General features: G+C 42.4%; 1 protein-coding gene across 2 annotated transcripts; it reads right to left on the bottom strand.

Moving 5' to 3' along the window:
* Positions 1 to 1680: 1680 nt before the first annotated feature.
* Positions 1681 to 9533, bottom strand: LOC118356773 (endogenous retrovirus group K member 13-1 Env polyprotein-like). Of its 2 annotated transcripts, XM_035726411.1 has the most exons (3): positions 9210 to 9531; positions 3820 to 3994; positions 1681 to 3549 (listed from the first exon to the last, which is right to left on the bottom strand). In XM_035726411.1, the coding sequence occupies exons 2-3, from the start codon at positions 3991 to 3993 to the stop codon at positions 2035 to 2037; spliced, it is 1689 nt and encodes a 562-aa protein (XP_035582304.1). In that variant the 5' UTR covers position 3994; positions 9210 to 9531; the 3' UTR covers positions 1681 to 2034. The 2 variants fall into 2 exon arrangements, with proteins under 2 accessions (XP_035582304.1, XP_035582303.1); XM_035726410.1 differs by having other exon boundaries at positions 1681 to 3994; positions 9210 to 9533.
* Positions 9534 to 14927: the final 5394 nt, after the last annotated feature.

Genomic DNA, 14927 nt, shown 5'->3' with positions numbered 1-14927 from the left:
TTTACTTTTATACTAACAAGGATCATTTCAAACGTAGTTCTGGTGTAAGTTTACCTAGTTGGATTAAAAACTTCTTTGGGGCGCCTGGGCGGCCCAGTTGGTTAAGCAATAGACTTTTGATTTCAGCACAGGTCATAATCTCAGGATCTTGAGATCAAGCTTGAGTCTGGCTCCTTGCTCAGCAGGGAGTCTGCTTGAGATTCTCTCTCCCTCTCCCTCTTCCCTCCCTTGCCAGCTCAATCTCCCTCTCCCTCTCTCTCAAAAATATAAAAGATAAATCCTAAAAAAACCTTCTCCTTTAAAAATTGTTTTCTTTATTTTTGTAGACTTATTATTTATTATAACTGTGGATTTATTTTGCTGTTATCTTACAATTATTTTAACAATGAAATTCATATTAAATGTATTAATTATTTTGTGAAATCTTGATGTTTAAAATATTCAGGCTTTCCATCCAGAACTTTGGTGGCTTTATACAAACATGTGTGCCCATGCACATACCCGCACACCTGGCTCAAGACACACACCAGAATCAAGAGAATTTGAATGAGGATCTAGGGAAGGTAGAGCAGTTGCTAGCCTGGCCACTGCTTATACCAACTGGTCAGACAGCAGAAAGAATATTTTTTATAGACTGAAGCAGTTGACAATATACTGATCAGTTCCCCTCTTGGTTGAAAGGAAACCCATGGATCTCTCTCTCTATCCCTCCTACACACACACACACACACACACACACACACACTCACACACACACGTGCACTAGTGGAAATGGAAGCTAGGACTAAAATATGTAAGTGACGTGAACCTGCAACAGATAGATAGGGGCTATCTACAAAGGTAGATTCAATGGTCTTAGAATTTTGTTCCCACTCTTTGCCCCCAACCACCTCCCTTACTTTCTTCTTCTTTTTTTTTTTTTTTTTTTGTGTCTTAAAACAACATAAACTTATTATCTTACAATTCTGGAGGTCAGAAGTACAAATACAGTCTCATAGGTATAAAGTCAAGGAATAGGAAGACATTCACTTACTTCATTTTCACCTTACCTTCTTTTATATATTTCTCTTCTCATTCCATCTACAAAAACCACACTGTCCTTTTTGCTGTTCTTGATATTCAGCATAACAGACTGAAAAAGATATCAAGCTCATTGGTAGGCTTGTATTTTCTAGTTTTCTTTCTAAATGAATTGCTGTTAAATGCACACCTGTCTTAAACATTTTGCTGAAAACATGTGTGTCTGTGGGTGTGTGTGCATGCATGTGTTCAGGTATGATGTAAAGTACAGGATAAACAGACATCCATACTTGTCCCTCCAAGTCATATTTTACCAGGGATGTATTTCATTTTTGCTCCTTGAACTAATTCTCTTGAATTTGGTTTCTGATTTCTTGAATGAAATCCTGAATATAAGATGGGAGATAAAATATTTTTGAAGAGATAATATACATATGTCTACTACCTATAATAGAAGTATGGAATAGTTTGATAAATATAATAAATATTACTTTCTCCTTTCCAAAACAAGATACTGTTAATTAAAATATGTTAAAAGATATGACCAAATTTGCTCTTATCCAAGGTTATGTTAATGTGGGATAGAGAAAATTATTTTGTTTGCCACGGCCCGCGTGCAAGGTCGAACAGGGGTGAGGGTAAGAGAATGAAACATAAAAGTATGGGAACAGGAGGGTTGCCCACGGGGATGCCGCGAGCAACAACTTTATTCTTACTTACACACTTTTTATAAGTTCAGGTTAGATAACAGTAGGACATAAACAAGTTCCACAGTTTTCTCCCTGCCCTCTCCTGGCTCCGTCTCAAGTTTTTGGTCCAAGGCCAGGTTCCTCAAGGACATAGTCTCCTCCCATCCTTCAAAGGGCCTGGTGTGCTATTTTTCAGGGCTTATCAATAACACTGTGGCTTTCTTGGCCTGTATACAACTCAAGATAGTCAGTACAACATGTTTTTGTATGGGGGCAGTCAGGTGGCCATGGTTCAAAGGGATCAGGGAGCCTTTGCTCTACCCGATTAACCCCTTTGTTGCTCATGGCTCCCGACATTTCCCCCTTTTATCTTTAAATGCAACATGTGTACATTTGCTTGGGTACTGGCCATGAAAGCAAACAGACAGCGACTCCAAGCACACCATAAGCAGAGTAATAAGGTTACCCCTACAACCAGAGCACACATAATCCAGAAGGAATGTTGGAGGATATTAAAGGGGTTAAACCCCTGTAGCTTTTGTAGAAAGGATTGTGCCATGTCTCTGGGGGTGACTACATGCAGATGGGAGGAGGCTATATTGTTTATTTGTTCTTGCAATTGAAACAGATCTAGGCTTACATTTGTCTCATGCCAGATACCTTGCAAGTGCCTCTGCACCGTTTCCCAGGAGACGTTGTCAGCTTCCAGGGGGGTCACACAAATGGAACCATACCCTCCGTGGCACACAAAGGACAAACGAGTATGTAACAATGAATATTGGGTGCCCAAATATTCGACCGCCTGCTCTAAACCATCCAGGCGAGCCAAGATCTTCCTATCCATGCTTCCCTGGGTGGCAAGGGTCTGGGAGACATTATGAGCCAAGCTATTTACATGAGCGGCAGTATGTATGCCCTGGGACAGTGCCACCGTGGAGACAGTAGCTGATGCTATCAAAGACACCAAGGCAGTGATGCCAGCTATTAGGAGGCCTAGGAAACGTCGTCCCCGGCTAAGTAGGCCCTCCAATTCTTGCGCAAATTGATAGCCATAATCTCTATACCAGGGCCCCCTCACCTCTACAGGCATCATTAGATAAGGGGGCTGCATGGCTAGGAAAACCTTCTTTGTTGGATTTGGGGCGCTGGGTAAAGGCAAACAGTTGGTGAGATAACACTCCTCACAAGTTATTTTGTAAAGGGTTCTATTGGCCTTAGCCTCGGGTACTACAGATCCATCCCCCACTACAAACAGGAACGGTGGGGAAAGACATGCCCGAATTTGAAATGTCAATGGGCCCGTGGGGAAGCCAGGGAAAAGGGGTGAATTAGTTTTAACATCTCTCATGGCCGCAACAATTTTCCATAAGTCCGGGTGTCTCATCCTCCCCAGTGATAGCAGTCCCCCGGGAGCAGAATTGTTGTGGTCGTATGGCCCATATCCTGAAGGCGGGGGGGAGCGGCGCAAAGGGAGATCCCTGTCTTTTGACCAGTCAATTATATAAGTGTCAGGTATGCCATGGGGAGTCACAATCTCTGGGTTGTGATGAATGCAGGTTTTCCAAGAGGGTCTGTAGGTTTTCCACGTTAGGTCAGATTTGCAGAGGGGATAGTCAAGGTATGGGGTCTCAAGGGATCTGGAAGCGGGTCCGAAACGGCCAACAGGCAGGGGCCGTCGATGTTGAAGGACAACCTCGTTGATGTCCCAATTCTCCACCATTACACGAGGTGTCAAAGTGTCTCCTCTAGGTGGCTCAGTTCCATACCAAGAGCGGATTCTTCGGGAGACTGATGAAGTGACCACGCATCCATAATGGGGCGCCTCAGGGCCATCGATGGCCTGGAAACAAATGGGGGGGGCAGAAGTCAGGCTGGTCCAGTTAAAAGGCGCCACAGCATGAGTGAGGCCGGAAATCTCAGGCCCATCAAAAATGTCTGTGAAGTTAGTAAACACCCTGGGTGAGGGATCCTTCCAGGTGACTGCCCTCGCGGTAGGAGGGTCCGGGACAAAAGCCCAGTAAGAAGAGGCCTGGGCAGAGTCAAGGGTTAAAAGTGATAGCATGGCAAGGAAAAGGGCAACAGCCATGACTGGCTGGCCCGACTCACGCACGGTGGCCTCAGCTCGAGCGGTCAGGGCTTTGATGTCTCCGCATGTTATTTTCCTCTGATCCGAGGCGGGGCGTTTCCTCGTCCTCCCGGAGCGGATCTGGAGCCGCCTCATTCTGCAAACCATCACGGACAATGCGGACGCATCGGAGCGGGAGCCAGCGTGGCGTCTCCTCATCCTGGGGAAAGATACAAGCGCATCCTCGGCCCTGGCGTAGGACCGGGTCGGGTCCCCTCCACTCCGCGGTGGCGGGGTCACACCACTTTGCATAGAGGAGGGGAGCCTGCTCAGGCTGCCAAAAACGTTCGGCGGCAGTGCGGCCAACCGAGTCAACATTCAAAAAATTTAAAACAAAGAGTACTAATGAAAGGTGTAAATGAGGTGAATATTTTATTTTCCCCTGTAGTATTTCCCCCTCCTTTAATTTTTTGAGGTACATTTTGAGGGTGGAATGGGCTCTTTCGACAATGGCTTGACCTTGAGAATTATAAGGAATACCTGTTGTATGAGTGATGTGAAAATTTGCACAAAAGGTCTGGAATGCTGAAGAGGTATAGGCTGAACCATTGTCGGTCTTAAGAGCCTTCGGCATGCCCAGAACTGTGAATGCTGCGAAAAGATGATTTTGGACATCTACAAAAGCTTCACCGGAGTGTGCAGTAGCAAAAATATAGTTAGAGAAGGTGTCGATGGAGACATGGATGTATTTAAGGCGGCCAAACGGTAAGTAAGTGGTTACATCCATCTGCCAAAGGTGGTTAGGAAGGAGCCCTCTGGGGTTAATGGCATATGAGGGGGGGTTAAAAAATTGGGGACAGGACTGGCATTCTCGTACAATTTGTCGGGATTCCTCCCGGGAGATGCCGTATTGAAGCCGTAAGGCCTGTGCATTCTGATGGAATTTTGCATGGCTGCTTTTTGCTGCCTGAATGGTGTTTGTAGAAAATATATGTGTATTTTCATCAGCTATGCGATTGCCCTCCGCTAGGGGGCCAGGAAGGTTAGAGTGAGCTCTGATGTGTGTTATAAACAGAGGGTGCTGCCTCTGTAATAAGAGGAGCTGGATTGACTTGAATAGATGGAATAATTCTTCATCATTGGACAGTATGTAGGCCTCAGGTAGCTGCGGGATTGTTCTGGCAGCGTATTGACTATCGGTAAATAAGTTGAGGGGTTGAGTGTAGCGCTCTAGAGCGAGTGCAATCGCTTTGAGTTCTGCTCTCTGCACAGAGGAAGTGTCATAATGCAGGTGCTGAGTATTCTTATGTTGCGGTGAGACAGCATGTATGGCAATATTTCCTCTTTTGTCTGCATCTACGAAAACAGTGAGGGCAGAAGGAAGTGGCTGGGGGACAATGATTTTTTGAGCACAAATGGCAGTTTTGGACAGAAATTGCAGGAGTTTATCTGAGGGTAAATGGAAGTTTATTTGGCCTGGATAGGATGCAAAGGCAGTTTGCCATGCTAAATGATGTTGCAGAAGATGTTCATATTGGTTTTTGGTTAGCATTGGCAATATGATATAATTAGGCTCTCTTCCGAACAGTTGTATTGTTCGGGTCCTGCCTTTACATACTAACATGGCAATTAAGTCAGATGTCAAATTTATCACATGAAGCTGATGAAGGGCAAGATGCAGCCATTCTAAAGGGCCATGAGGTTGCCAAATAACGGCCATTGGCAATTGTCCGGGGAGTAAAAGTATTAAGTACAGTGGTAAATTGATGTCCACTCTAGTTATCTGAGCATTGGAGATTTGAGAATTGACTAGCTCTAAGGCTTGTTGGGCTGCAGGTGTTAAGGTACGAGGTGAAGATGGATCAGCATCACCTTTTAAGATATCAAACAAGGGGGTCAATTGCTCTGTAGTTAGATTTAAAGCGGGTCTAATCCAATTTATGTCTCCCATCAGTTTTTGAAAATCATTCAAGGTTACTAGGGACTGGGTTCGTATTTGAACCTTCTGAGGTTTAATAGTTTGCTTTTCTATTATATGCCCTAGATATTCAAAAGGGGCCGTACGTTGTATTTTGTCAGGGGAGAGGACCAGATTATATTGTTCCAAACATTGTAGGAGATGACGGAAGGCGGCAGTTAGTATACGCTCGGTTTTTGCAGCCAAAAGAATATCATCCATGTAGTGGATGCAGTAAACTTGAGGGAAATTTTTCCGTAAGGGTGCAAGAGCCCTGCTCACATACTCTTGGCAAAGAGTTGGGCTGTTTGCCATGCCTTGAGGCAGGACTTTCCATTGATATCTTTCATAGGGGGCTTGTAAATTTGTGGAGGGTACCGAGAAGGCAAACTTCTCACAGTCATCAGCAGCTAGAGGAATGGTAAAGAAGCAATCTTTCAAATCCGCCACCAACAAATGGTAATTTAAAGGGATAGCGGAAGGGGCAGGAAGACCGGGCTGTAATGCCCCCATGGGTTTCATTACAAGATTTACAGCTCTTAGATCCTGTAGCAGGCGCCATTTACCTGATTTTTTCTTTATTACAAAAATGAGTGTGTTCCATGGGCTACAAGATGGTTCCAAATGACCAAGAGAAAGTTGCTCAGTTATGAGTTTTCGGGCGGCCTTTTGTTTCTCCTCAGGTAAGGGCCATTGATCTACCCAAATTGGCCGGGTGGTGGTCCATTCTATCGGTAGGGCATGAGGTCGGATCAATGACCCTGGGAAAAACCCAGGCCCGTTCTATCATATTTGGGGACATAGCAAAGAGGCTCAACGTTACCTTGAAGCCCCTTGCCAAGCCCTTTTCCTGGTTCGTAGCCCATGTTACACATAATATTTTTCACAACCTGATTTTGGAACACCTGTGGGACGTTGGCAGTTTCCAAGGTTAGCCCCATTTCTGAGAGTATATCTCGCCCCCACAGGTTGAGGTCTATGTCAAGAACAAAAGGTTGGAAAGTTCCCGACAGACCATCATCAGATTTCCAAATAAGATGATTGGAGCTTATCTTGGGTGCTGAGGCCAATCCTACTCCCCTTATAGGGGTGATGGCGTCCTGCAAGGGCCAGGAGGAAGGCCATTGTTTCTGAGTCAATACAGAGACATCGGCCCCCGTGTCTATGAGTCCCTGGAAAATCTTACCATTGATAGACAGAGTTAATAGGGGTTTATCTTTTGTAATCTTTTGTAACCAATAGGCATCAGTTGACCCAAAGCCTTTAGATCCTCGCTTAGCTTTCAATGATGGATTATCTGTGTCCAAACGGGGAAGTAGTATCAATTGGGCAATGGGCACACTAGGTTGCAAAGTTATAGTGCCTTGTTGTAAGCTAACCATTATTTTAATTTCCCCATTGTAATCTTCATCAATGACTCCTGGATATACTATTAAGCCTTTAAGGGTCCAGCTAGACCTACTCAATAGTAAGCCCCATGTGTTTGGGGGGAGAGGTCCCCATATCCCTGTACTTATTGGCTGAGGGGGCATGCCAGCTTCTAAATAAACAGAACTATTTGGGGCCAGATCTAATCCTGCACTGGCTGGGGTGCCTCGGTGAAGGGATTCAATCCCAGGGAGGTCGGCCGTGTTGGCTCTGACCTCAGAGATGGGGGAGAGAGCATTGCCGCTATTGTTTGGTGGGGCTGCGGGAAGCCCCGTTGGGAGTTTCCCTGCTGCAGCGGGCGGCCAAAGCGGTCAGTTTTTGATCGACACTCATTGGCCCAGTGCCGTCCCCGCATACACCTGGGACATACAGAAGGTGGCTGTGGCTTATTAGGGGGGTTCCCCGAGGGAAAGTTGAAAGATGGGGCTTGCCTTGAGCCCTTAGGGCACTCATTACGAAAGTGTCCAAGTTCCCCGCATAGAAAGCAGGGCATGTGAGCTTTAGAATTCATTGGGGACTTTCCCTTTTGTTTTTTAAGAAGTTGTGTATGTAGCTGCTGCGGAGGAATTCCTCGAAGGGCTGCTGCTAAGGTCACTCCTTGTACATAACTGGGACCAATGTCTGCACACAGCCGCAAAAAATCCTCAAGGGTGCCCGTGGACTTCCAAGGCCTTATGGCCGCTTGGCATGCTGAATTGGCATTCTCAAAGGCTAGCTGCTTCACTATAATAGTTCCTGCCTCTCCGTCCACAACAATCCTACTTACAGCTTGCAAAAGCCGTGAAACAAAATCTTGATAGCGTTCATCGGGTCCCTGTCTTATTTTAGATAATTCCTCTGTCCTTGTGCCAGTGGTCGGTAACTTTTTCCATGCAGTCAAAACAGCCTCATTGATTTGAACATAGGCAATCTCAGGGAAATGTATTTGGTTACCCACTTCATAATAAGCCCCAATACCAGCCAACATCTCATATGTGACAGGGATTTGGTACCTTTTGTTATAGATAGCCAGATTGTTACATTTTTCCTCGAATTCGGCCTTCCACAACAAATAATCTCCCCCACTAAGGCAAGCCCAGGCAACAACCTTCCAATCTCCCGGGCAAAGAGCTTCTCTGGTGAGGTTTTCCATCATAGATAGGGTAAAGGGAGCAGTGGCTCCGTACTGACTACAGGCAGCCTTTAAGTCTTTTAACATTTTAAAATTTAAGGCAGTATATGTCCGTTGGCCTCCCTGCAAGGTTACTGGGTAGGCATTAAATTCCCCCACGTCTTCTCCTGCCTGCTGCGCTGTTAGTAAAGTCCTCTGTAAAGGGCTAATGCCGGACACAGGGGACTTGGCAGCGCTCTGCTGATTGGTCATAATGGGAAAAGCCTGCAGCATGCTAGTTTGAGTGCACCTAGTCATGGAATTAATCCCTTGACCAGAGGTTGTGACTGCAGGCAGGACCGATTTCAACGATGTGGGCATAGTCAGAATGGGGTCATCATCAAGATAAACATCAACGTCGCCAAATTCATCCCCACCACTCTGAGCCTTAGGGGCTTTCCCCGCCAAGGGTATAGGAGGTGGTGGAGGAGGGAAAGGATCCTGGGTGGGTATGTTAGCATCATTGCCCAGGATCTCAAAAGAGGATACCCCAGTGGGAGTCAGGGGTACTTTAATAGGATCTTTTTCCTCATCTTCAACCCATAATTTTAAAGATATCAGCTCAATTTTTTGTTGTGGCTCCAGGATTTCACAAATATGAGACCAGAGGCCCATTGTATTGGGCGGCAAGGCACCGGAGCCCCGCAACTTTATTTGATTTTTCATCTCTTGGTCCACCCGTCTCCAATCCTCTGGGTTTGCTGTTCCTTCTAGTGGGAACCAAGGGCACAAATCTTTTATGTTCCTGAAAAATTCCTGCAGTGTGGAGGAAGACACCTTATGCCCTCTCTCTGCCAATAAAATCTGCAGGGTCCGCAGAAAATATGCATGACTAGCGGACTGACTTTGTCCCATAATTTCTTACTCCTGTCGTGCCGGTTAAACGACCGGTTCTCTTACCCGGTTGCTTGCGACGTCAGTGTCCAGGATCCTCTGTCATGTGCTCAGGTCCCTGTTCGGGCGCCACTTGCCACGGCCCGCGTGCAAGGTCGAACAGGGGTGAGGGTAAGAGAATGAAACATAAAAGTATGGGAACAGGAGGGTTGCCCACGGGGATGCCGCGAGCAACAACTTTATTCTTACTTACACACTTTTTATAAGTTCAGGTTAGATAACAGTAGGACATAAACAAGTTCCACAGTTTTCTCCCTGCCCTCTCCTGGCTCCGTCTCAAGTTTTTGGTCCAAGGCCAGATTCCTCAAGGACATAGTCTCCTCCCATCCTTCAAAGGGCCTGGTGTGCTATTTTTCAGGGCTTATCAATAACACTGTGGCTTTCTTGGCCTGTATACAACTCAAGATAGCCAGTACAACATGTTTTTGTATGGGGGCAGTCAGGTGGCCATGGTTCAAAGGGATCAGGGAGCCTTTGCTCTACCCGATTAACCCCTTTGTTGCTCATGGCTCCCGACATTTGTTTAATTCAGATACATAATAAAAGTAGCAGGAACCAGAGCAGTTATATGATCTCACACTTTTGCCTGTATAATATTCTATTAAAATTGTATTGTTTTAAACAATATCTTTATTTCCATCCTCAAGCCATCCTTTCTCACTTTATCATGAAAGAAATAAATATCTAGCTAACAACACAGGGAAGAAAAAGTTATTAACTGAAAGAATGTAATAGGGCATCTTCCTATATTTCCTACAGAGACTAGTACAATGGAAACAAAATCAATTGTGAGATACTAAAGCATTGTTCTACAACTCCATAATTTCCACACATTTGTTGTTTTCAGCAGCAAATTCAGTAATATGTTCTCTGAGAAACAAGAGTGCCAGGGCTATAATTAGACTTGAATAAAGTTAGGTTCTTGGAATAAAAGTTGTCCAAAAAAAATTGATAGAAATCAATTTCAAAAAGGAAGAAAATACATTTTAAAAAAGGAATTAGAAGAGTAGAGTTTTGTTCCAATAAGTCAATATAACCTACTAAGAAGGAAAAAAAAGGAAACTGTACCAAGGATGAACAGAATATAGAATAGAATCCAATGGAATCTGAAAAATAAATTGATTCAGGACTTGGTTTTTTGTTTTTTGTTTGTTTTTTTTTTTTACTTTGACACAATAAAAATTTATATGGACAAAGTAAGATAAGGAATAACAACTTCCCAGTAATATGGATGCAGATTACCTTTCCCCTTCAAATAAAGATTTTTTTTCCAAAAAGATATATAGTTATTATTATTCATTAATGTATGCATGCACACCACTCACACTTGCTGAGTACTAACTGTATGAAATGTGCTGAGTTACATATGGGACATAACACAAAGGAAAAAGCATATGTCCTGATTCTGTGCAGAGTAGTGCGGGCGGTGATAGAGACCACATGTGAACAAACAGAGGGAGGACACTTTATAGGTGATAAATAACAGTGCACAGGGCATAGGCAGGGGAAGAGGGCACAGGGGCAAAGAGGGATTCATTTACCCTGGGATTAGATGTTGCAGACAAGGTGAAAAATCGATTCCATTCTTAAAAGCTTGTGATCTTTTAAGTGATCAAGAAGTGGAAGGTTGGAATTGCAGCAGTGAATTGTGATGTGTATTTCAGGCAAAAGAGAATCATGATAATAGTTGAACAAAAGCTTTTCTCATTTGTTGAATTTTAAAGTTACACATATATGTGTATTATATATATAAAGTTACATATATCACTTTATATCAGTGTATATACTGATATTTTTAAAGATTTTATCTATTCATTTAAGAGAGAGAGAGCCGGGGGGGAGGGGCAGAGGAAGGGGGAGAGAGAGAATCCCAAGCAGACTCCCCACTGAGCAGGGAGACTGATGCAGGGCTCAGTCTCACGACCCCGAGATGGTGACCTGAGCCAAAATAAATCAAGTTGGCTGCTTAACCAACTGAGCCAACCAGGCGCCCCTATACTGATATCGATATGCTGAAATACATTTATATCAGTGTGTATACTGACAGCTATTGCATTGGGTATTAAAAAAACTCAGAGATACACTACAGGGAATTTAGTATTTAGTATTTCAAGCAGGGTCATAAAGTTTTCTTAAAGTCTAGATGTTGAACCTTTGTATACCAGTCTCTGATACAGCTATGCAACTTTGCCATTATAAGAGCTAAAGCAGCCATATATGATATAAAAATTTATGGGTGTGGCAGTATTCCAATAAAAGTTTACAAACCCGGTGGAACCTGAATTTGGCCCACAGTCCATAGTGGGCCAATCCCTGAATAAGAATGTAGAGAGACCATAAAAAGGTGTCAAGCAAGGGAGTGATATAATCACATTTATGTTAAAAGAAAATCATTCTGATAGAGGTGTGCATGTTGTAGGAGTGATGTGGGGATACAGGCGTGTACACTTAGAAAGCTGAGATGGTAGCGCAGAACAAAGTAATTGCCTGAACTAAGGTAGGAGCACTGGTTATGGGCAAGATCAGATAAGTGTGGTGTAAGGAGGGTAAACTTATAGGTGGTGTTGGGTGGAGACTGAGGTAAGGAGATGGAGAAATCCAACAAGCTGCCAAGTTTATGACTTGGATGATGTGGAAAAGTATAGTGCCCTTCACAAAGAGAAGGAATAAGGAAGAAAGAATATTTTGAGGAATAGGTTTTATCTATACCAAAAGACATGGTAGGGTGAAAATTATTATATAAATACAGATAGGGTTTTTTTGTTTTATTTATTATTTATTTATTTATTTATTTATTTATTTTTATATTTTGAAGAGGCTGCCCAGTAGTCATTGTGACCCTAAGGGGAGGTTTTGGAATGGAAATAGCACCTTAAGTAGTCATTAGCATGCAAGTGGTATTTGGTAGTATTTGAAGTAATTTTCAGGTGAGCTAAAAAATTATCAGAGTGGAAAGAGAAGGCCAAGGACAGACCCTGGGCAAAACTAATCTAAGGGATGGTAAAGGAGTCACAGGAAGCCAGGAGAAGTAGGAAGAAAATGTGGAGTACAGAAGTGTTTATGCTATATGGAATAAACTGACAATCACAGAGAAGCAATACCAGTTCAATGGAATGCTGTTAGATTATAGTGAATAATTATTTCTCAAACATAGCATCATGACTCTCTTCCTGATTGCAAAGTCCTTGAAGAAAGGACTTGCTGATATCAAATTTTTAAACAATTAATTTAAGTATTTTGGTCAGTTTATTGCACCTAATATTTTTATAAGTGCTAAACTATTTTTAGAATATAGTTTAAATGCACTAAAAATTATGCATGCTTATTGTAAAAACTTTTAAGCCATGCATACTAGAAAAGAAAATAGCCAAAACATTATAATTAAAGTAACATGATTATACCAACATATATTTATTTTAACTTGAACTCTGCCTCAATTATCTTGTTGGCTTTTGGGGACAGTGAAGAAAGGCAAATAAAGTGGTAGGAAATGAAGTAAGAGAGTGAAAGGAACAGAATGAAAAATGAGGGAAGGTAGCACTAGCCTCCCCCTCTCCACACCACACAAAACCAGCAAACATGCCCAACTTCTAAGTATCATTCTTTTTTTATTATTTATTATTTATTATTTTATTATTTTATGTTAATCACCATACATTACATCATTAGTTTTTGATGTAGTGTTCCATGATTCATTGTTTGCATATAACACCCAGTGATCCATTCAATACATGCCCTCTTTAATACCCATCACCAGGCTAACCCATTCTCCCACACCACTCCCCTCTAGAACCCTGTTTGGTTTTCAGAGTCCAAAGTCTCCATTGGACATTCTTTCCTGCTTTGTCGAAGATTAGTTGACCATAGAATGGGTCCATTTCTGGGCTCTCTGTTCTGTTCCATTGATCGAAGTGTCTGTTTTGTGCCAGCACCATACTGTCTTGATGATGACAGCTTTGTAGCAGAGCTAGAAGTCCGGAACTGTGATGCCGCCAGCTTTGCTTTTCTTTTTAAACATTCCTCTGGCTATTCGAGGTCTTTTCTGGTTCTATACAAATTTTAGGATTATTTGTTCCATTTCTTTGAAAAAAGTGGATAGTATTTTGATGGGGATTGCACTGAATGTGTAGATTGCTCTAGGTACCATTGACATCTTCACAATGTTTGTTCTTCCAATCCATGAGCATGGAGTGTTTTTCCATTTCTTTGTGTCTTCCTCAATTTCTTTCATGAGTATTTTATAGTTTTCTGAGTACAAATTCATTGCCTCTTTGGTTAGATTTATTCCTAGGTATCTTATGGTTTTGGGTGCAGTTGTACATGGGACTGACTCCTTAATTTTTCTTTCTTCTGTTTTGTTGTTGGTGTATAGGAATGCCACAGATTTCTGTGCATTGATTTTATATCCTGCCACTTTACCGAATTCCTGTATGAGTTCTAGGAGTTTTGGGGTGGAGTCTTTTGGGTTTTCCACATAAAGTATTATATCATCTGCAAACAGTGAGGGTTTGACTTCTTTGCCAATTTGGAAGCCTTTTCTCTCTTTTTGTTGTCTGATTGCTGTGGCTAAGACTTCTAATACTTTGGTGAATAGCAGTGGTGATAGTGGACATCCCTGTCATGTTCCTGACCTTAGGGGAAAAGCTCTCAGTTTTTCCCCATTGAGAATGATATTTGCTGTGGGTTTTTCATAGATGGCTTTTATGATATTGAGGTATGTACCCACTATCCCTATACTCTGAAGAGTTTTGACCAAGAAGCATGCTGTACTTTGTCAAATGTCTTTCTGTATCTATTGAGAGGATCATATGGTTCTTGTTCTTTCTTTTATTAATGTATTGTATCACATTGATTGATTTGTGGATGTGGAACCAACCTTGCAGCCCAGGGATAAGCATGCTGTACTTTGTCAAATGTCTTTCTGTATCTATTGAGAGGATCATATGGTTCTTGTTCTTTCTTTTATTAATGTATTGTATCACATTGATTGATTTGTGGATGTGGAACCAACCTTGCAGCCCAGGGATAAATCCCACTTGGTGGTGGTGAATAATCCTTTTAATGTACTGTTGGATCCTATTGGCTAGTATTTTGGTGAGAATTTTTGCATCCATGTTCATCAAGGATATTGGTCTGTAATTCTCCTTTTTGATGGGGTCTTTGTCTGGTTTGGAGATTAAGGTAATGGTGGCCTCATAAAATGAGTTTGGAAGTTTCCTTCCATTTCTGTTTTTTGGAACAGTTTCAGGAGAATAGGTATTAATTCTTCTTTAAATGTTTGATGGAATTCCCCTGGGAAGCCATCTGGTCCTGGGTTTTTGTTTGTTGGGAGATTTTTGATGACTGCTTCAATTTCCTTAGTGGTTATAGGTCTGTTCAAGTTTTCTATTTCTTCCTGGTTCAGTTTTGGTAGTTTATACATCTTTAGGAATGCATCCATTTCTTCCAGTTTATCTAATTTGCTAGCATGTACTTTCTCATAATATATTCTTATAATTGTATTTATTTCTTCTTTATTTTCCATCATTTGGTTTTCTATATCACTGATTCTCTCTTCTGCCTCATTTATCCTAGCAGTTAGAGCCTCCATTTTTTTTGCACCTCATTAATAGCCTTTTTGATTTCGATTTGGTTAGATTTTAGTTCTTTTACTTCTCCAGAAAGGGTTTCTCTAATAACTTCCATGTTTTTTTCAAGCCCAGCTAGTATCTTTAAAATCATCAC

Source organism: Zalophus californianus, chromosome 2 (genome assembly GCF_009762305.2).
Source record: "Zalophus californianus isolate mZalCal1 chromosome 2, mZalCal1.pri.v2, whole genome shotgun sequence".
NCBI classification, from domain to species: domain Eukaryota; kingdom Metazoa; phylum Chordata; class Mammalia; order Carnivora; family Otariidae; genus Zalophus; species Zalophus californianus.
This window is presented reverse-complemented; position numbering and strand designations above follow the sequence as displayed.